This window comes from Hyperoodon ampullatus (assembly GCF_949752795.1).
Source record: "Hyperoodon ampullatus genome assembly, chromosome: 17".
Classification (NCBI taxonomy): domain Eukaryota; kingdom Metazoa; phylum Chordata; class Mammalia; order Artiodactyla; family Ziphiidae; genus Hyperoodon; species Hyperoodon ampullatus.
The window spans coordinates 41,189,130-41,209,556 of record NC_136930.1 but is presented as its reverse complement, the minus strand read 5'-3'; the positions used below and the strand labels follow the sequence as shown (position 1 = coordinate 41,209,556).

General features: G+C 42.0%; 1 protein-coding gene across 1 annotated transcript in view; it reads right to left on the bottom strand.

Annotated features, from left to right (window-relative positions):
* Positions 1–2,937: 2,937 nt before the first annotated feature.
* MATN2 (matrilin 2) overlaps positions 2,938–20,427 on the bottom strand; it is a 154,307-nt gene continuing 136,817 nt past the window's right edge. The window contains exons 11-19 of the mRNA XM_079722824.1: positions 18,055–18,177; positions 16,670–16,792; positions 14,331–14,453; positions 10,136–10,549; positions 7,266–7,418; positions 6,146–6,217; positions 5,685–5,819; positions 5,213–5,314; positions 2,938–3,441 (exon numbers count right to left, since the gene is read on the bottom strand). Coding sequence (XP_079578950.1) covers positions 3,389–3,441; positions 5,213–5,314; positions 5,685–5,819; positions 6,146–6,217; positions 7,266–7,418; positions 10,136–10,549; positions 14,331–14,453; positions 16,670–16,792; positions 18,055–18,177 — 1,298 coding nt within the window. The 3' untranslated portion in view covers positions 2,938–3,388. The remainder of the gene's footprint in view (positions 3,442–5,212; positions 5,315–5,684; positions 5,820–6,145; positions 6,218–7,265; positions 7,419–10,135; positions 10,550–14,330; positions 14,454–16,669; positions 16,793–18,054; positions 18,178–20,427) is intronic.

The window sequence follows — 20,427 nt, the reverse complement described above, 5'->3', positions numbered from 1 at the left end:
CACAGCCTCCGGCACCTGATCCCAGAGGCCGCTGGGGCAGTGGCTGGTGCACAGAGGAAAGAGGCTGCCACACTGGGCCCTGCCCCTTCCTTCGTGCACTGCTTAACAGTGGTGCTTTGCTTCTCTGGGGGGCCTGGGCTTCTGTGTACACCTCTGCTTGCGGCCGTACTGCGCTCCAGCCCCTTCGGGCTGTCTCCACACGGCCAACCCCAATCCTCTCCCCAGGTCTGTCCTCTAAACCCGAGTTTCAGCACCCAGCCCCCACCTGTACCCACGGGTGTGGGCGTCTCAGGCTGGGGAGCACGGGGAGGTGGCATGTGGTTGTGCTCCCCTCTGAGCCACTGATTCCTCTTTCACAGCTCCTTCCCAGGGGCGCAGGTCCCATCCCGCTTCCCCGACTCCCACCCCTGCCCCGTCCTACACAGGTTCACGGGGAGATCTTTCTTGTCCTTGCAGGTGTTTAAGGTCTTCTGCTAGTGCTCAGTAGGTATTCTGTGAGAATACATACGTAGATGTATTTTTGATGTGTTTGTGGAGGTGAGTTCCATGTCCTTATACTCCACCATCTTGATTAGAGCCCTGAGATAGTACTGTTTGACAGATGAGGAAATCAAGGCTTGGAAAGGTCACACAAATAATGAAACTGGAAAGCAAAACTTTTATGCCTGAGATGTACACAGAGCAAAACAAGGAAAATGGAGAACTATTTCAAATTTTAGACAATATTCAAGTTAAATATCTTATATTAGTATGTAAATTTGATGGATTGGTTGGAGGTTTTGTCTCCCACGAAGGCATATTCCTTCCCAAGTTGGAGAAAGTTGAAACGTATTTAATAGCTGAAGTGTGGGAGTGGTGGCTGTGTGTTTGTGTGCGCACAGTCTAGGGCCACTAGAGGGAGCCAGGACTCAACAGAAGACAGATTTGCTCCAGCTGGAAGCAATGCCTAAACTGTGATTACATTTCAAAAGGTAATGCCAACCCAAATCAGCACTTCTAATGAAAACCTGTTTTCAGGATCACTCGGAGGACTCAAATATGAATATAAACTGAAGGTTTAATACTTCGAATCACAACTCTTATACCTGGAAAGAATTAGATGATTTCCAGATAGGATTGTGGCCCAGGAGATGTTCTTCCTAGTTTACCACACTGCCCTTTGGGAGGAAATTTTGATGGGAACGCTTGTCTTGAAGCGTTTAAACATAAGCTTATTCAAGGTGTTTTGTTTGTAAAAGCATCATTTGGCCTCAAAACTACAGTAGCTTCCATAGGATGGATGTCATTGGGGGTGGGGGGGTCTTCATTTCTTAAAGCAGCTGCCGCTTGTATTTTCTTGATCCTATAAGTGCCTCGAGCTGATAGATTTGAAGTCTCCTTCGACTCTGTCCCAACTCCCACTTCCTTGTTTTCCCAGGGACACCACCACTCTTGTGTATATCCTTCTGGAACATTTTTTTGTACTTAAATTTACATATTTACGTATCTTTGAACAACTAGCAGTGTAGTTTGGTTTTTTTTCATTTACCGAAATGGTATGCTAAACACAGTTTGCCATTGACTTTTTAAATTCATCTTTGTTTTTGAGTTTTACCATGTATACATGTAGACAATACGTTTCTTTTAATTTTTTATTTATGTTATTCATTTGTTTTTGGCTGCGTTGGGTTGCTGCGCGCGGGCTTTCTCTAGTTGCGGCGAGTGGGGGCTACTCTTCGTTGCAGTGTACAGGCTTCTCGTCGTGGCTTCTTTTATTGCAGAGCATGGGCTCTAGGCATGCGGGCTTCAGTAGTTGTGGCCCGTGAGCTCTAGAGTGCAGGTTCAGTAGTTGTGGCACACTGGCTTAGTTGCTCCACAGCATGTGGGATCTTCCCGGACCAGGGCTCGAACCTGTCCCCTGCATTGGCAGCCAGATTCTTAACCACTGTGCCACCAGGGAAGCCCAATACATTTCTTTTAAATATTGCATAGTATTTCTGGGGTATGCCACAATTTATCAGTTCCCCCTCTGAGGATGATTAGGTTATTTGTAATTTGTTAACTTTTATCAACTCGAGTAACATTCTTTTTCTTTTTGGACAAGAAAGTAGGATTTATTGGTGGGCGTGAGTAAGGAGGGGACAGCACCAAGGCTCTCACGAGTGCAGGGCCCGCCATTTGTCCAGAGAGCCACGATTAGGGATGTATTTGACCCCACAGGCCCCGGGGTGAGCCACTTTTCTGCCACCATGTTTTCAAATTCATCTGCATTAAACTTAGTAAATCCCCACTTCTTGGAGATGTGGATCTTCTGGCGGCCAGGGAACTTGAACTTGGCCCTGCAGAGGGCCTCAATCACATGCTCCTTGTTCTGCAGCTTGGTGCTGATGGACATTATGATTTGGCCAATGTGGACCCTGGCCATTGTGCCCTGGCGCTTTCCAAAGGTACCGCGCATACCTGTCTGGAGCCTAGATTGGGGACAGCATGCCAGTCATTAATGTACACTGGAAACGGCTGTCTCCAAGGTCCCTTAAGGCAACCCGTATAGGCAACAGGCTGCATACACTACCGAGGAGGCTAAAATCTAGTTAGATACCTGTAACTGCAGTAGCTATAGTACAGGGTAGGGCTGCATTTTCAGTTTTACTAGGTGTTGATAGATTATACTCCAGAGGCTGCCCATTTGTGTTCTCACTAGCAGTGTACAAGAGCCCCGTATTTTCACATCTTTACCAATGCTATAGTCAGACATGCTAACTTTTGCCAAGCTGATTGTTTTAACCTGCATTTTTCTGATTATCAGTGAGATTCAACATTTTTTTCATATGTATTTTAGCCATTTCTCATGTATACATATCTTGCACTTAAAGTTAAACTTAGAATTTTACACAGAATACCATTCTGTGAAGTGAATTTTAATATTGTATTAAAAAATCGGACTTGTTACACAATACATATGTTCTATGACTTTATGTATACATCCATATACATATATCAAGGTAAAGTCCAATACAAAAAAAAAAATAGTTTTCCCATGGCCAGTGTTCTACAGAAGAAAGACTGTGCAAACTTTATTTTGTAGTCAAATAAGATTGCAACACTAAGGCAGAACAAGGCAAAAGCAAATGTGTCCACAGTATATTACAGAATATCTTGCATAGCTTATTTGTTCTCACTTGATAAACTCATTTTAGGATTCTGAAAGATTTTTTTTTCTCAATGAATTTATACAAGTTAGTGTGTACTTTTTGCCTTTACTGTATAGCAAACCAGCTTTCTCAGTACTAGTTATGTTTTAGTTTACAACCTTACAGAATTAATGATAGCTTGAGCTTTTGGGGCTCTGAACTGTTTCACTGTAATCCTTGATACAATGACATACAAATACATGTAGCATTTTGAATCTTCATCTGTATCTCAGGCGATTTTCCAGGGCTTCCATTCTCTGTGTCATTTCTTCTAGTAAATCTCAAATTAAGGAAGAGGAATCTGAATGGCCTATATTTATTTACATTCAAATCAACTTGATTTATCTACATAAGAATTTGTATCCTGAAAAATCTAAGGCTTTTGGGTTTTTTTTTTCCCCATTCCTGTTAAGTATTTTAAAATTCTGACTTACAAGTTTATAGTAACTCATTAGCACATGCTATCAAGACTATAAATCTGTATGGGGTTAAATACTCTTTTTTTTTTTTTTTAACTTTAGAGTCAGGTAGTTCAGTTCAAATTTTTCTTTTTAAAAATTTTAATTCTACTCACACCCCTGTTGCTTATAAATTAATTTGCCATAGCACACCTCTTGAAGCCAAACGGATGATGTTGGGAACGAGGTGAAGAGAAGAAAACAAAAGGATTAGGCCTTGGAAAGTAAGATATGACATCAGAAGAGATGAAGAAAGATGGGGAGTTTTCACCAATGATGGTAGGACCAAAGTGTAGCAGCAGCCTTGAAGACTTCAGACCTATGCTCTTTTATTTTTTTTTATTTTTAAGCTTTTTTTCTATTTTTGGATGTGGACCATTTTTAAAGTCTTCATTGAATTTGTTACAATATTGCTTCTGTTTTATGTTTTGGGTTTTTGGCCGCAAGGCATGTGGGATCCTAGCTCCCTCATCAGGGATTGAACCCGCACCCCTGCATTGGAAGGCGAAGTCTTAACCACTGGACTGCCAGGGAAGTCCCAACCTATTCTCTCTTCTATATAACTGCCTTACTCTCTTGTGAAGTAAACCCTCAGAGGTGGGCTGGGAAAAGGCAGAGCAGAGGAGCATTAGAATAAACATTTGTCTTCCTTCCTGAAGCTGCTTAATACCCTCCACCTGCTCCCTTAATGGCAGAATGAGAGCCTGGATTCATCACCTGTATTAAACACTGTCAGATTATTTTACTTTACTTTATGGAGCATATTTCCGGTTTTCAGAGAGGGAATGGCTATATGCTGTTCTTTATTTTATAAACCCATTTGCACAGAAATAATTCAGAATTAAACCATTTCCCTTTAGACTAGTTGATGCATGTTGAGCTAGATATCAGGCAGCTTTAATAAGCTTACTATAATTTTAAGTTCAGAGCAGTTGGCAGGGTGTTCAGTGTATAAAAGCACTGAATCCTCATTTCTCCATTATCCCAAAGCATCCCTTTTATTTGTAATAATTGTTTTAATGAATCATTGGATCCTGCTGTTCCCTTGGTAGAATGTTTCATCTTAGAGTGCTGATATAAAAGATCTCTGCTGCCAAACAAAAAAACCCCCACCCCAGTCCTCTAGAACCTACACGCTGACCAAATGTGGCCGCAGCGTGGCTTGGGGTTTAGGTAAAAGACTTTGAAACCTCTTCATTGTACATAATTCTTTGCCTATATGCACTGTATCTTTAATGCACTTGAGATCTGGTATATAGCGTTCATTTCCTCCCAGCAGAGAAGGAGTTAAATAAGTCTGTTTTTTCTTAACCTTGCATACTGACTGGCTGGCTGGCCTTACTGCTGAACCTCCTAGAACCAACCGCAGGTAGCAGCTAAGTGCTTGACCTGTGCTGGAAGCTTGGCTTGCCCTTGGCTCTCAAGCACCTATCATCAGTCTGCTTAAGAAAAAGCCTTTCCTCGAGTTCAGTGTTCTTGACTTTATGGAAATGACTTCATTTGATATATACCCATATATAGAATTTTTTGAAGTTGTGGTAATATTCTTTGCATTCCATACAGAAGCATAACATTAGAAAAGGATATAGCGCTGCGTTAATTTTCTTACTTCTTCATTTGCAAGGTTCTGGAACATTATAAGGTTTTCACATTTGCATTGATTGTGTTTTTCTTCCAAAGGACTTCCTAAGAAAGCGGATGGAAAGTGTTCAACTCTATAACCCACCAAACTTCCCAGACGCATAACAGTAGGACTGAATCAGCATATGAAGGAAGCCATAATGAAAGAAATGTTCAACTTTTTCCATGCAGCCAGATCCAGTAAATACCAGGAAAGGGCTGTATGTGCTTCTAATGCTGGAAGTGGCCTTTGTTGTGGACTGCGGGAAGACTACTCCACTTTCTTGTAGTTGATTTTTTTAGTTCTCGTTTTTCTTAAGTTTTTCTCTTTCCCCCTCTCCTCCTTCCTCCTTTCCTGTCCTCCCTTAAGCTGAGTGTGTTGGCAAATTGAGAGGCTGATAGCAAATTACCCTATAAATATTTTACTTGGACTTACCTGAGGATTTTGTCGAGTGGAAAAGTTTTTGTGTAGACCGTGCGAGATTGTTTTCTTCAAACAGATATCGGTGTTGCACTGCAAAATTAGAACAGGAAAGTATGTCTCGGATGTTTATGGTGACTGGCTGAGGTTCTGTAAAGAGAGAGAAAACTGAAGTCAAACCTGTTTAACGTGGCTGTGTTTATAATACAGCCATCGACTGTCAGTAAGGTACTTGGTATTCCTAGAATGGGGTACGTAGCTTTATTTCGGGACATACTATGGCAGAAAGACTGTCAGCAGAGAGGCTATTACCAACTATGGCTAAAACAGTGTAGAGTAAATGTTTCCTGTGTGATGGAACAACTTTTGTGGGGAAGTTGTTCCCCGCAGAATTTTACAGAATTTTCCTTCTGTGGGGAAACCATGGTGCAAGTATGAACCAAAGATTCTAAAAATACTGCTTATAAAAAATGTACCTGTTGGCTGGTGGGCCCTCTTTGGCAGTTCCCCTGCTGGGGAATCCCGTCTTCCACCAGAGTCTTCCAGAGCTGAGAGGTAAAAGATGACCAAAAGAGTGACAGTTGTCCACATGGGCACATGTGTTCTTTAGGAAACTGGTCCCAGATCAACTCCTTACCTACCTGCCACCACCCAGGATGTTCTGGTTTGATTTGGTAACACCACCGATTCACAAAAGCACTTGGTTCCCCCAATAATCTAAGACCTTTCTAGGGCAGTTCTCTCTAGTAAGAGAAGCCTGGATCCCTTAAATGCATCTTAAGAATATCCCCAAAAATGTTACGTCTAGAAGGTAGGGTGGGAAAAAAATTAAGTTTGTCCAAGGATTAAGTTGCAGTGGCAGCAGCTCCATTTGAGGCGTTTCAGCTTAAATGAAAGAGCTTTGAGGCAAAACATTATCAAGTTGCATTAGAAATCTGAAAGGCCTTCCCTTCCTGGCCTCTTTCATCCCAGTGCTCTTTCCTGTGAAGGAATAAGACACATCACTTTGGGATTTTACTGGCGACTGAAGCTGGGACAGGAGTAAAAGGAAAAATGGGCAGAACTGCTATATGCAAGGACACCCGGCACCATAGTGAACTGGAGAAAAGCACAGGGGGCTCCTATACATAAGAAAATCTAAATTCTAAAGGGCAGTTTAATGTTCTGTAAACAGAAGTAGTCCATGCAAGAGGGCATTCTTTAAATTTTCATCGGTGAGCTTGGAAGGACTACCATCCCTTTCCACTCTAGTTACAGGTGTATCCCAAAATTGTGCATCAGCTTTCCTGATTCATATAACGGTTTTTTCTAGTTACGTGATCATCTCCATAGGGTTTTTGTGAGGATTAAGCATTTTGCCGTGTGTCAGAACACTTATCACACCGCTCGGTACAGAGCAGGTGCTCAAGCAACGTTAGCTATTATTTTGTCTTCTCTCTCCCCTATTCCACTTTTTGTGCTTAGTGTTTCTGGGCATCACTGGCCCTGCCTACAAGGGAGGCACTTTTTTGAGCACTTTGAAGGAATGGATTGAGAATTTCTCATTCACGTGCTGCTCTGTTTGCCAAGGTCTCTCCTAGATGTAAGCTATAGTACCTTCACATATGCCTTTCCGTAGTTTATCACTTATCTCGCCCATCGTGCTGAAGTCTTCGGCATAGAAGAGATGCTCTTCTGTGGGCTCAGAGGCAATCTCTTGTAGTTCTTCCTCGATGGCTTTCCCTACCCCAACAGCATACATGGTTACACCTAAGGAACAGAGCAAATTAAGAACAGGGTAGTTACAGACATGGAAAACAAACTTACGGTTACCAAAGAAGAAAGCGGGGGGAGGGATAAAATAGGAGCTTGGGATTAACATACACACTGCTTACTGTATACAAAACAGGCAACAGGGTCCTACTGTAGAGCACAGGGAACTATATTCAATACCTTATGATAACCTATAATGGAAAAGAATCTGAAAAATAATAATGTATCTATGTGATTATATATAATATATATGTGATATGTATATAATCTGAATCACTTTGCTGTACACCCGAAACTAACACAACATTGTAAGCCAACTTTACTTAAATTAAAAACACAGTAGTTAGGGTTGTATTCCCAGGATCTGGAAGTTGTGTGTACTGCACCCAAAGCCAGCTAGATATTAATAAGTGGTGTGATTTGAGGGGTCCATGTCAACCTCCTTTGACTTTTGCATCATTTTTATTTTGGCCTTGTGAGCAAAAGACGGGGATCCAAGAGAGAGGAAGGTGAGGCATGAGGGAGAGGTTGGGGAGCTAGACCACCAACCTGTTGCTCAGCTCTGGACAAGGTCATTAACAAATCTTCAACTTTTCCCTGAATTAGCCTTGTGGGTAAAGTAGAAAAGAGCACTACCTTATGGCTAAATGAGAATCTCTTCTGGGAGAATTCTAAGAAACAGGTCAGTTTATGACCTTGTAACCTAGTTTCTACTTCTCAGAGGTACAGATAGGAACTTTAAGTGACCTGTGGCCAAGCGAAGCTGTATTCTGCCCACCCATCTTGGGAGGACAAAGCCTTGTGAGGAGGTGCTAAGCTGAAAAGGAGAATCTGCAGACCAATGGAAATCCCCTAAGTCAGAAAAAAGAACAAACCCAAGTATCAACCTTAGATTTCAAGAGGCATATGAGATTGTTCCAAAAGCTTTTCTAAACAGAATTGATCATTAGACTCCCTTCCCCAATATCCTCTTCAACTGAAAGTAAAAATAAGAACGTAAGTTCTGCTTGACTTTCAACATTTTTCAGCAGGTATCTTATTCTGGCTAATTCATTAGACTAGATTTTTTTTTTTTTTTTTTAATAGACATAAAAATGGCTCTTCAAGCCAAAGGGCAAGAGTTGGCCTCATTCTAAAGTCTGTGTCAGGTCAACAGCCAAGTTCAGCATATTTGTCTGAGAGCCCAGTGACTTTATGCACAACTTCCTAAAAAGGATAACTACTATTTTAAGATTGTGTTAGCTATACATAGGAGTAATTAAATTCATTAGAGGATGTCACTTCAGATAAATCTTGTTGATTCAAGAACCAAGTAAACATGTTTCTTCCACCACCTGTCTTTGGAGGATTCGTGGAAATTTGAGTGGGTAAGAGTAAGGTAGATAGGCTTTAATGAGACAAATAAAAGGGTTGACAACTGTCTTTGGAGACAGGGTGCTTTCCCCTATTTTAAGAATGCAGGTTAGAGGGGCCTGTGGGTTTGACATAGGCTCAGGTAAGCTAGTCTAGAAGCAGGGGAACTGGGTGTGAGCAGCCAGTTTTAAAATCCACCCAGATGATTCAGGCAGGACACTTTTTGTGGCTCCTACTCTATTGGGTTCAGAAAAAAAGTGACGTAAGCAATATCAATAAAACGGCCTCCTCTGTGAAGAGAGTGACAATGTTGACATGAACCAGCCTTTCTGTGAGCAGGAACAGGGTTCACTAATGCTATTGCCAGCACTTTCATCCTTTGTTTATTCACTCAGCAAGGACTGGTCACACATGTACTGTGTTCCATGCCTGATGGAGGCACTGAGTCCATAAAGTCTTGGATGAAGCCTGGTTGGTACATATCCTTTCCCGCTTACAGGACCTGCTGAAGCAATGTGCCCTCGACAAGTTCTTAAAGAAAGCAGCTTTCAAGCAAACTGCTTCACAACCTCAAGGTTTCTCATCTCCCCAAGAAATCCAGACACTTTCCCTCAAGCTCTCTCCACCAACCGTCATAACTTTTGGGTTTCCTTTCATCAGGAGCCATATTCCCCCTCCACACTTGACATCTATACACAAATGAAGTAACCTCAAGTCCCCCCTGCATTATACATGGAGTCAGGCAAACCTCAGAGAAGAGGCTGAGCTCTACTGAGCAACAAGAGTTTAGAGTTACGATCTTGTCTGACATCTTGATTTTTCTCAAAAGTTAACTTTTGCCTCCTGCAAACACAAGAGTATTCGCTGTCCTAAGGCTACTGCACTCCCAGAGTGTTCACTGGAAGCATTGCTTAAAAAAGAAAAGTATTGGTAAGCGTTCCTCCTACCAGGAGTCTATTTTTATCAAGCTCTTCAGGTGACTCTAAAGCAACCAGACCAGTGTCTGGGAACTGTTGTGTATTTCTCTGGTTAAATAGCACGTGCAGGATTGATTCTCTGCTCTGGCGGTCACACCCTGGCTAGTAAATCACAGTAGATGATTACTCAGGTATAGTCTGTGTGTAGACCAACCTTCCAGTCTGCAAGATTTTTGTATCCTTCCCGAGTCCTTTAACTCCTGTGGGGTGCCTTTAAGGCCACTAGGTGGCAGTTTAGTAAAGGTGTGTAACAGTGGTGACAGGAAGCCTTTCTGTCCGCTCAAAGAATCTCACTCCTGTGGCCCCATGTGAACACCAAGTGAGTTTAAGAAACCCGAACCTTGAACCTTGAGTGGTGTAAACCACACCTCCATCCCATATTACCATTGGCCTGGGCTTTACTGGCCCACTCGGAGACATCATCCTGAGCCCGTCCATCTGTTAACACGATGGCCACTCTGGGCACCTGTGCGGAGAGAGGCCTGGCCCCTTCTACTTGGGTAAAACTTCTCTCAAACATGTGTTTCAGAGCCAGTCCGGTCATAGAGCCCTTGCCCATGTATTTCATGTGGGCCACAGCTTTTTTCATGTCTTTGGCCGAGCTGAAGTTTCTCAGGGTAAACTCTGTGCGGACCTGCGTGGAATACTGGAGCAGCCCAACTCGAGCGGCTTTTGGGGAAATTGCCAAGGAATCTATAATTCCAGTGACAAACTGCTTCACAATCTCAAAATTCTCTTCTCCGAGGCTCTTGGATCCATCGATCACAAAGACCAGGTCAACTGGGCCTTCAGTGCATCCTACAGGAATGAAAGGAAAGTTGAGCTAGTCAAATGATAAAAATCACTTATGCACAAGAGGAGAAGAAAACTCTGCTTCCACTGGAGGCATAACCACTTGGGAGAGCCACCTTTATTCTTTACATAATACACAGGACAGACAGAAAGTGTAGGGAGAGTAACGAGCAACAATAATGCTCAGAATTGCCTTTATATGCAGCTTGTCAAATTGTTAAAAAGTAGTATTTTCCACAAGCAAAAACACACAGCAGATGTACAAATTGGAAACCAGGTCCACACTGTACCCTGGGTCACCGGCAGCCAGGTCTGGGAGGGACTGTGTGTACAGTACTCTGAAGGGTCTGACAGCACCCAAAAGATTCCAATAACTTTACTCCAGGCGGGTGATAGCACCCCGGTGCTGGCATCTGACAGACAACGGACTTGGAAAGTCTTCCAGTTCAGCTCGGCCATCACCTCTTCCAGGGAGATTTCCTAGTAACCCAGCTTGTCTTAGTTACTCTCTGTGTAGCCCTAACACTACTAATTTAGTCGACAAAAAATTGTTACTGAGCACCTGCTTTGTGTAAGGCAGTCAGTGCAGCAGGATTGCAATAGTGACCAAAGCAAAATCCCTGACACCACATTGCTTATAGTCCAATGTACTCTGTGCAGTGTTCCACACTGTACAACAGCTAGTTAATTATGTGTCAGTTTCCTCCTCCAGTCTGCAAGTTCCTCCTCAGCAGGAGCCATTTCTCATTAATTTCTGTACCTCCAATACCTGGCACACAATAGTTGTTAAATAAATGCTTGTTGACAGAATAAACAAAGGAGGTGGTGTCCATTGGGTAGCACACCCGTAAGTATCCTATTGACTTTTTTTTTTTTTTTTTTGGCCGAGCCACACAGCCTGTGGGATCCTAGCTCCCCAACCAGGGACCGAATCTGGGCCCTCGGCAGTGGAAGCACGGAGTCCCAACCACTGGACCACCAGGGAATTCCCCCCTATTGACCTTTTAAAGTTTTAAAATGAATTATCACTGTGAATTCTTTATCTATATGGAAGTTTTCCAGGCAACTCAGATGGGTGACAGTAAAAGCTTTATGCAAATACGTAAGCAAACTGGGTGTGGAGAGATTTTTTTGTTATTTAGGGCTGCATAAGAAAAATTTACAGATCCCAAATGAACTCATTTCAAACAGTCTACAGTATGCAATATACATTCTCTTTTACATATCAATCAGCTGTCTAATATTTGAAAATGAAGCACAGCAATATTAGGAAGTAAAGATACACATGCAAAAATATTTCTATTCCTGGGCTTAACTAACATGCTAATGTAATTGTGTGTGTGTGTGTGTTGGAAGAGTTGGGTTCTTCTCTTTCTTCATTAAGTGCTTGTCCTCTTTACCCAACCTATTGATCTGTTATTAATGAAAGAGGAAAAGGCCAATTCAGAGCTTCATTTACATTCATAGCCCGAATCTCAAGGAGTGTGCACGTGACTCTCCAGCAGACTTCAGAAATAGTGAAATAATTTTCCAGCAGCGAATCTGTTTTCTCTTCTTCCCCATATACTCTTTTCGTACAGAATGAAACCAACACCTGCAGCCTCCATGCATAGAGGGGTGTAGAAGGCTTCGCCAGGAAACAAGAATCCTAGGTCGAGTAGGAGAGCATCAGGGTGAGAGGTGCCAGACTCGCACTTTCAGATCCAGGCAGAATGACAGTCCCTCTTGCTGGCTACTTGTTTGCAGGAAGGTCACTCAGCTTTCCTTGGATGTTTTCTTTCGGTAGTTAAGTCAATGAGACTGGAACGGAGCAGTGTTTTGCTTTCTGAACTTAATTTTCACAGAGTTCCAGAATTTCAGGGTTGGACAAGACCTTTAAAAGCCACTGGTCCAGCCACCCCTGTTGCTCACATCTTTACTGCATCCCTACCCAGTAGCCATTCATTCAGCCTGGACCTGAACACCTCTCCTGATGAGGAACTCATCACTTCACCACTGAAGCCCCATCTATAGATGGCTCTGCTGTTGATGATTACATTTGTAGCTATCATTTGTCAAGCAATTGGAATGTGCCAGCACTGGGCTAAACACCTTTAAATACATGATATCCTGTATTCCTCATGACGATTCTGTGAGGTATTATCTTCATATTATATGAAGAAAGACTCAAGTTAAATAATTTCTCCAAGGTCACACAAATGTATGATTGGGTGTTCAAATCCAGGTCTGTCGAAGCTCATGATCTTAACTAATTAATCACACAACTTCTCTGAGACAAAGTGTCTTTGTCCTCATACTCAGCTGTAGCTTCTCCCCAATGTCCTTTCTTTCCCTGGGGTTTGGGGGGGAGTGTCATATAAATAATGGGTGAGGAGATTGTCAGTTTGGCGTTTGAAAGGTACCTCAAGTCTTTTTTTCTACATAGATCTTCCTTTATTTTTCACTTGACATCGTATTGAACTTCCCCACCATGATGCTTTCTAAATCTTGTCTCTATCCTTTTTCTTTATTTTTTTTCTAAAAAAAAATTACATGCACATGGAACAAAGTTCAAACACTACAAAGGGTATCTATATCTATATATCTCCATCTCTATCTACCTATATAGCTATATCTATATTGAGAGAGAGAGAATATAGGTTAGAGAGAGCCTTTTGAAAAATACATCAATGGTAACATACTATAAAAACCATTCAGCACCATGCTTTTTTCACCTAAAATATCTTGGGGATACATCTAGAGCTGCTTCATTCCTTTTAACAGCTGTATAGTATTCTATTGTATAGATGTACCATAATTTATTTAATCAGTATCTTATGGATAGACATTTACCTTATTTCCCATTTTTGCTACTGCAAATAACGCTGCACAAAATATCCCTTTAAATATGGCTATGTGTTCTTATGTGATAAGAACACATGCACTTATCTGTGGGATAAACTCCTAGAACTGGAACTGCCTTTGAAATATCGCCAAATTGCCCTCCTAAAAGTTGTACCAATTCAGACACCTAGTGATAAATTTACAATTGCCTATTACAACATACCATTGCTGGAGACTTCCCTGGTGGTCCAGTGGCTAAAGTCTCCATGCTCCCAATGCAGGGGCCTGGGTTTGATACCTGGTCAGGGAACTAGATCCTACATGCCGCAACTAAGTGTTCGCGTGCCGCAACTAAAAGACCCCACACTTGGCAATGAAGATCCTGCGTGCTGCAACTAAGACCCAGTGCAGCCAAAAAAAAAAAAAAAATATATATATATATATATATACACACACACACACACACACACACACACACACACACCATTGCCAATATAAGGAATCATCAAACTTTTTGAACTCTGATAACTAACAGGTAAAAAAATGTATGGTAGCTTTAATCTCTCACTGTACATTTTCCCTTTTTTTTCTTTTATGGGTTTTATGTTTCATGTCATGTTTAGAAAGTTCTTCTCTGAGATTATAAAATAACTCAAGATTTTTTCTGCTACTTTAGAGGTATTATTTTTTAAGTTTAAAAGCACAAGTCTTACCTCCCTCATTCCAGATATTCTTATTCAGCTAGGATCATTCTAGCCTCTTAGCTGATAGTGAACTTACTGTCAACTAAAACCAGAAGTTTTTTCATAGGTGCAGTTAAGCTCTCTTTTCCCCATTCTGCATCTATGCATACACATATATCTATGGTAGAAGCAGAGGTGAGGGATTTATTTCCTGCAAATACTCCAAAGAGCAATTGCTCCCAAACCAAATTAAGGCAAAAAACCAAGTTGAGATCACTTACTTTTGCACCGTCTTCCATCCTCAGCTAGAATAAATCCCTCTGAACATTTGCAGATGTAAGAACTGCCACGATTAACACAAATGTGTTCACAGCCATGGTAGGTTGATTTGCAGACATCCTTCCCTGAGGGTAATGTAGGAAGTTAAGCAACCTCATCAATGTGGAAATGAGCTGGATTGAACAGTCATGTCAGGACAGATCATAGAAATAATCCATTAAAAAAAATCTCTGTTCAAACTTCCTCTATAACATCCCCCTTTTCAGTCTAATACTCAGGATAGGCCATGGTAAAGGAAACCTCTCAGAAAGCTCTAGTTCCCATGAAACTGAATGGTAAGATGGGTGATCAGGTGTCCTGGATTTATTGTTAATTTTTAGAATTGTTCGATGTGCTTTGAGTTTTGATTTTCCCAAGCTACTGATTTTTCCCCATAGACATCCCAAACGCTTCAGTTTTAATTGATGAACATTTCTTATGTGTGAGATACTTTAAACTCTCCAAAGTAGTTACAGCCTTTTAATCTTCACAACATCCTGTGGAAAGAGGAGGGCAGGGATAATTATACCCAATGTATAAATGAAGAAACGAAGTTTCACAGAGTTGCCCAAGGTCATACAACCAGTTGATGACACAGCTGAAGCAGGATGTGTCCTGAGTAGTCCTCCTCCACGGCATGAAAGCCTTTGGTTCTCTGGTTCTTTTCTATCATTAGCTCCCTAAAAGGAGAAGCTTCCTACGAAATTGGAATCAGTGACTATAGATCCTTCTGGAAATGGGAATGGTGGGATTTGATTTAGCAATCAAATCACAGGAAGAAGTTGTGCCTTGTGTACAACTGTGTACAAATAGCTCAACTTACTGAGCAAAAAATATGTTAAATGAAGAAATGATGCACATGTGTGCCCCTGCTTACAGAAAGAGAAGCATGAACAAATGGCTCAGGCAGACACAATGGGCAGAACTGCAGCCATGGGCTCCGTAGAAGGACACCCCCTTGTGAAGGCAAAACATAGGCTAGTGTAGGGAGCCCTGCAGAGTCAGGCCACGGACCCACAGGCATCCCAGGAATCGGATTTTCAGACAGAACTTCTCACTAACAGTAGAAGCCCCTCTTCCTGGCAGAAGAATGAGGAATGAGTTCTCCCCAACCCCACGAAGGCTGACCTGTGGAGGCCCCCAGTTATGTCGGGTATCCATGAGGATATTCCCCCAAATCAACCTCAACATCAAGTGAAGTTTTTTTTTTAAACTAAAAAAAGGAACGTCCTGCCCACCAGAGCAGAGTATCACAAAAACAAGTAGACAGTGTCAAGATCACCCAAAGTAGGGATTAACAGCTCAGAATCTCACAGTGGAGGGAAAATCCCCACCCTGTTCTCGTCTACTGCCCACCTCACTGAGCTCAGCCAACCTGTCTCTTCTGTTGGGGGCTGTGATGGTTAACTTGATGTGTCACCTTGGCTAGGCTATGGTGCCCAGTTGTTGCATCAAACACCAGTCTAGATGTTGCTGTGAAGGTACTTTTTTAAGATGAGATTAATATTTAAATCAGGAGCCTTTGAGTAAAGCAGATTATCCTCCATATTGTGGGTGGGCCTTATTTTGAAGACCTTTAGAGAAAAAAAGACTAAATTCCCCAAAAGGAAGAGGGAATTCTGCTTCCAGACTGCCTTTGGATTACAGCTGCAACATCGGTTCTTCCCTGAGTCTCCAGCCTGCCAGCCTGCCCTACAGATTCCTTGTCTGTTTATCGATCTATACACACACACACACACACACACACACACACACACACATCCATTTTATTGGTTCTCTGGAGAACCCTGACCAATATACCTTCTAAGTAAACTCTCAGAATCTGTTTTGAGTGACCTACAGAAGCAAATGATAGAATGGATAAACAAGACTCACAGAAAATCCTTTCGGCCCTTCTCGCACCTTCTGCCCTTACTTATAAGGTTTTCCAAGAAGAAATAGCACTATAACTGTTCTTTGATCCTTATAGAGATTGCTGGCAGAGATTCTCATCCCATCCAATGACTAGCCAGGCACCGTGTTAGGCTCTGGGCATCCACACAACTCTTGTGGAAAGGGCCTACAGCTGGGAGAAAGTGAAAAGCAGCAAAGAGCCTGACAACCCAGGATCTTGACTGAGAAATTGTTGAAGAACTAAGGGTCTATTGTACTGATCACTAGCACAACAGTTTCAGAGCACCCAAGGCAGGAACTTACAATAGTGACACTGATTATAAAGGAAGACTTTCAATGCTTAATGAAGTTCTCCAACTGTCCAAGACCCACAGATGGAAAAGTCCACCTCTACCTTGAAGCCACTTACTTCTGCAGTGTTTCCCGTCCTCAGCGAGTCGGAATCCCTCCAAGCACTTGCAGATGTACGACTCACCACTGTTCACACAAATGTGTTCACAGCCGTGGTCTACTGCTTGGCAGACATCTTCCCCTGTGAATAGCAGAGCAAGTTAAATGTTACCAACATCAATTTTCCCTGGGCTTCACCTGGGAATTTCCATCCATCTCAGCCACTGGACTCCAGGGCCACCTGAGCTCAGTGATCTCTGGGGAGGAAGGTAAAACTGAGGATGAACTTCAGCGGCTCTAATTCGGGCTCACTCTCCCAACTTCCTCACTATCACCGCCACCGTCATTCACCAGCACCTACTTCAGTGTCTCATAAATATGCAACCCATCATCAGCTTTCTGCAGATGTAGTTTGTGATATCAGAAAGGAAACACTGTTGGTATGATTACTTAGGAGATTAAACCTCAATTTAGATTAGTGGCACTGAAATCTAATTTTGGCTTTTTCCCTGACATATGACTTTGGAGAATGACTTAACCTTACCTTTCCTTTCTGAAAAATGAGAAAAATACTTTCAGTTACCCATCTTTTCTTCAAATGTGAAATATGAGTTGTTCTTTGTAAAGTACTTTTGAGAAGCTTGAGAAAAAGACGACTGATAGGGGTGGGAATCATTTGCTCAGGTTTACACACTCCCCTTTGACTATATAGAGACGTGTCTTGGCCCCATCTAAGAGGCCTTGCTTTCTGAGACACAGAATGGCCTCATCATAAGGTGGTCTCTAAGAGGGATTTGTGCCACCAGAAACAACAACAACAATACTATTAAAGATAAAGAAACAGAGGCTCAGAGAAGTTAAGCAACTTGCCCAGCTAATAAATTGCAGAGCTAGAAGCTGATAGAATACTGGATTTCAGACTGTACATCTTTCCAGTAGAGCACACTGCCAACCTGTCGTTTCTTTCCACAGGGCATAAATGAATACCTTCGGTTGTAGCTCTGGCACTGATTTTTTTCATTTGTCCATTTGTTTGTTTTCTTTTTAATAGACTTTATTATTTAGGACAGTTTTAGATCTACAGAAAAATTGGAGATAGTACAGAGAGGTCCTATAAACCCCATACCCAGTTTCCACTATTATTAACATATTATACTAGTGTGACACGTTTGTTACAATTAATGGACCATTACTGATACAGTAATATCAACTAAAGTCCATAGCTTATTTATATTTCCTTAGTTTTTAAGCCAAAGTCATTTTTTTCCGATCCAGGATCCCACATTACATTTAGTGGTCTTGTGGCATTGGTTTTTGAGAGTAACTGATACACAGAGATCAGGACGGTGGATTTCATGCAGAGGTCAGATACAGTAATGTTAGCCCACTCCAATAAAAACTTACTTCTGCAGGTTTTCCCATCTTCACGGAGTATATACCCTTCAAAGCACTGGCACACAAAAGAGCCTCCACTGCTTACACACGAATGTTCACAACCATGGTTCCCCAAAGCACAAGAGTCCAATTCTGACAATCCAATTGGAATTAGAGAAAGAGAAAAAGGAAATGATTCATACATTAGTTACTTATTCAATCTTATAAGACATTTCAGACGCCTTAAATGAAAGCAGTACTTTATCCCACAGGGCACATTTCAAAATAGAAAGCATGTCTATGAGCAAAAATTCTTAATATATAAAGAGCACATAAAATAAAACAATGTGATCATCTCCATAGGAAAAATGAACAAAAGACATGGAAAGAAAAGTTATAAGAGAGATAAAAATGGCCTATAAATATTAGAAAATAAGTTCCACATCATTGATTATCATATAACTGTAATGTCAGCTTATCTACATATCTGCTTATGTATGTATGTAGGTGCCCTACTTTGGTCATTCATCCATCCAGTCATTCATTCATTTGTTCACCGAGTTGTGGAATATTTCATGAGTCCCTTCTCTCTGAGTCAGGTACTCTTCTAGGGTCTGGGGATGTAACAATGAATAAAACCAAGTTTCTGCTTTTGTGAAGTTTACATTTGGTGGCAAGGGTGGGAAGAAAGAGGGGCAAGATAACAGACAAACAAATATATATGTTAGATGGGGAAGGTGCTATGGGGAAAAGCAGGATAAGGGGGATGGAGAGTACCCGCTGGTTTGGGACCTAGGGAGGGCTTGTTATTTTACATGCTGCAGTCAGAGAAGGTGACACTGAGCAGAGCCCTGAAGAAAGAGATGAGTGAATACGTAGTGTTTGGAAAGAACAGCACCCAAGGAGAACAGCATCTGCAAATGGCAGTGGTAGGAGTGGGTGTGGCACATTTCAGGAAAGGTAAGGAGACCAGGGGGCCAGGCAAGTGATAAGCCAGGATAGACCACGTGGGAGTCACAAGCAGTGGTTGCATCTAAGTAAGAAGGGGTCACTGGATGGTTTTGAGCAGTGGAGAGACATGAACTGACTTTATTTTTAAAGGACTACTGTGCACAGAATGGGGCACAGGTAAGGCTGGAGCACGGAGAGCTGGAAGAAACCCAGTGCACTGATCCTGGTGGCCCAGACAGGCTGGTGAGAGGGGTCAGACTGTGCCTGTACTTTGAAGGTAGAGCCTACAAGCTTTGCTGATGGGTTGATATAAAGAGTTTATCTTCATATGGATATGACAGGAGAGTCACAGGTGACTCTGAGGTTACAGGACTGAGCAACTGCAGAATGGCATTGCCGTCCACATGGCTGGGGCAGCTTCTGTGGAAGCAGGTTTGTGAACCTGTGAAAACCAGGCTGATATTTAAAAAACCCCTTACTGAGGATAGGTGGGAAGTGATTTTTTATAAGAACCAAACATAATTCTGAGAGTCAATGCTATCATTTCAGATCGAGGAGAATTTCTACAATGGATATGACTTGAGGTTATTAAATAAATGCTCCAAAGTGCATAATCACTTTTACAGTCAGGCACAGACCATACGCTTTTTTCTAAGACATTTTTGCAGTATCTTTTTTGGAAGGGAGTCCTGAGAACCACCCTATGCGTTAATTAAAGCAGCTGTTGTTGTTCTCATTTACCAGCTAGGGAAACTACGGTTTGGGAAGATGAATGGCTTGCCAACATCAAATGCTAATAAGTGATAGCACCAGATTAAACATGTAATCTTCTGATAATAAATCCCTAGCTAAATAAATGTTTTCCCTAGCTACACTGAGTTGCTATATTCTAAAGTAAGCTTCCAAACATGAAGGGAATTGTGCTTGTCTTCGTTTGGGCAGAAGCGCTGCCAAAATCGTTGTACAATGGGAAGGCATTCTATCAACGAACATTATTAACTTCAGAGGAGAGTCAAAGCAGAGCTGTCCCCTCCTCTTTGCTCTGAACATGACTTACTTCTCTGGGCACAATCTAGACTCATTATTAATGCAGAACATCACCCGATGGCTTGGGGTAATCCCTCACATAGTGTTGAGTGGAAATGCAGTTGAGTGATCCATAATACAGACAGCTGGCTGGCTGTGGAGGCAAGCACTTCTTTCCTCACCATGAATTTCTATTAAGAAGACTCCATTTTCCAATGCAATACAATAGCTATACATAACTCTTCCAGTCCAGTTTTGCCAAGCCATAATCCAGACAGACCCCCGAGCACACCCCTTCTTTTTTTTTATAAATTTATTTTTATTTTTGGCTGCTTCGGGTCTTCATTGCTGTGCGCGGGCTTCTCTTGCTGTGGAGCACAGGCTCTAGGTGCGCAGCTTCAGTAGTTGTGGCTCGTGGGCTCTAGA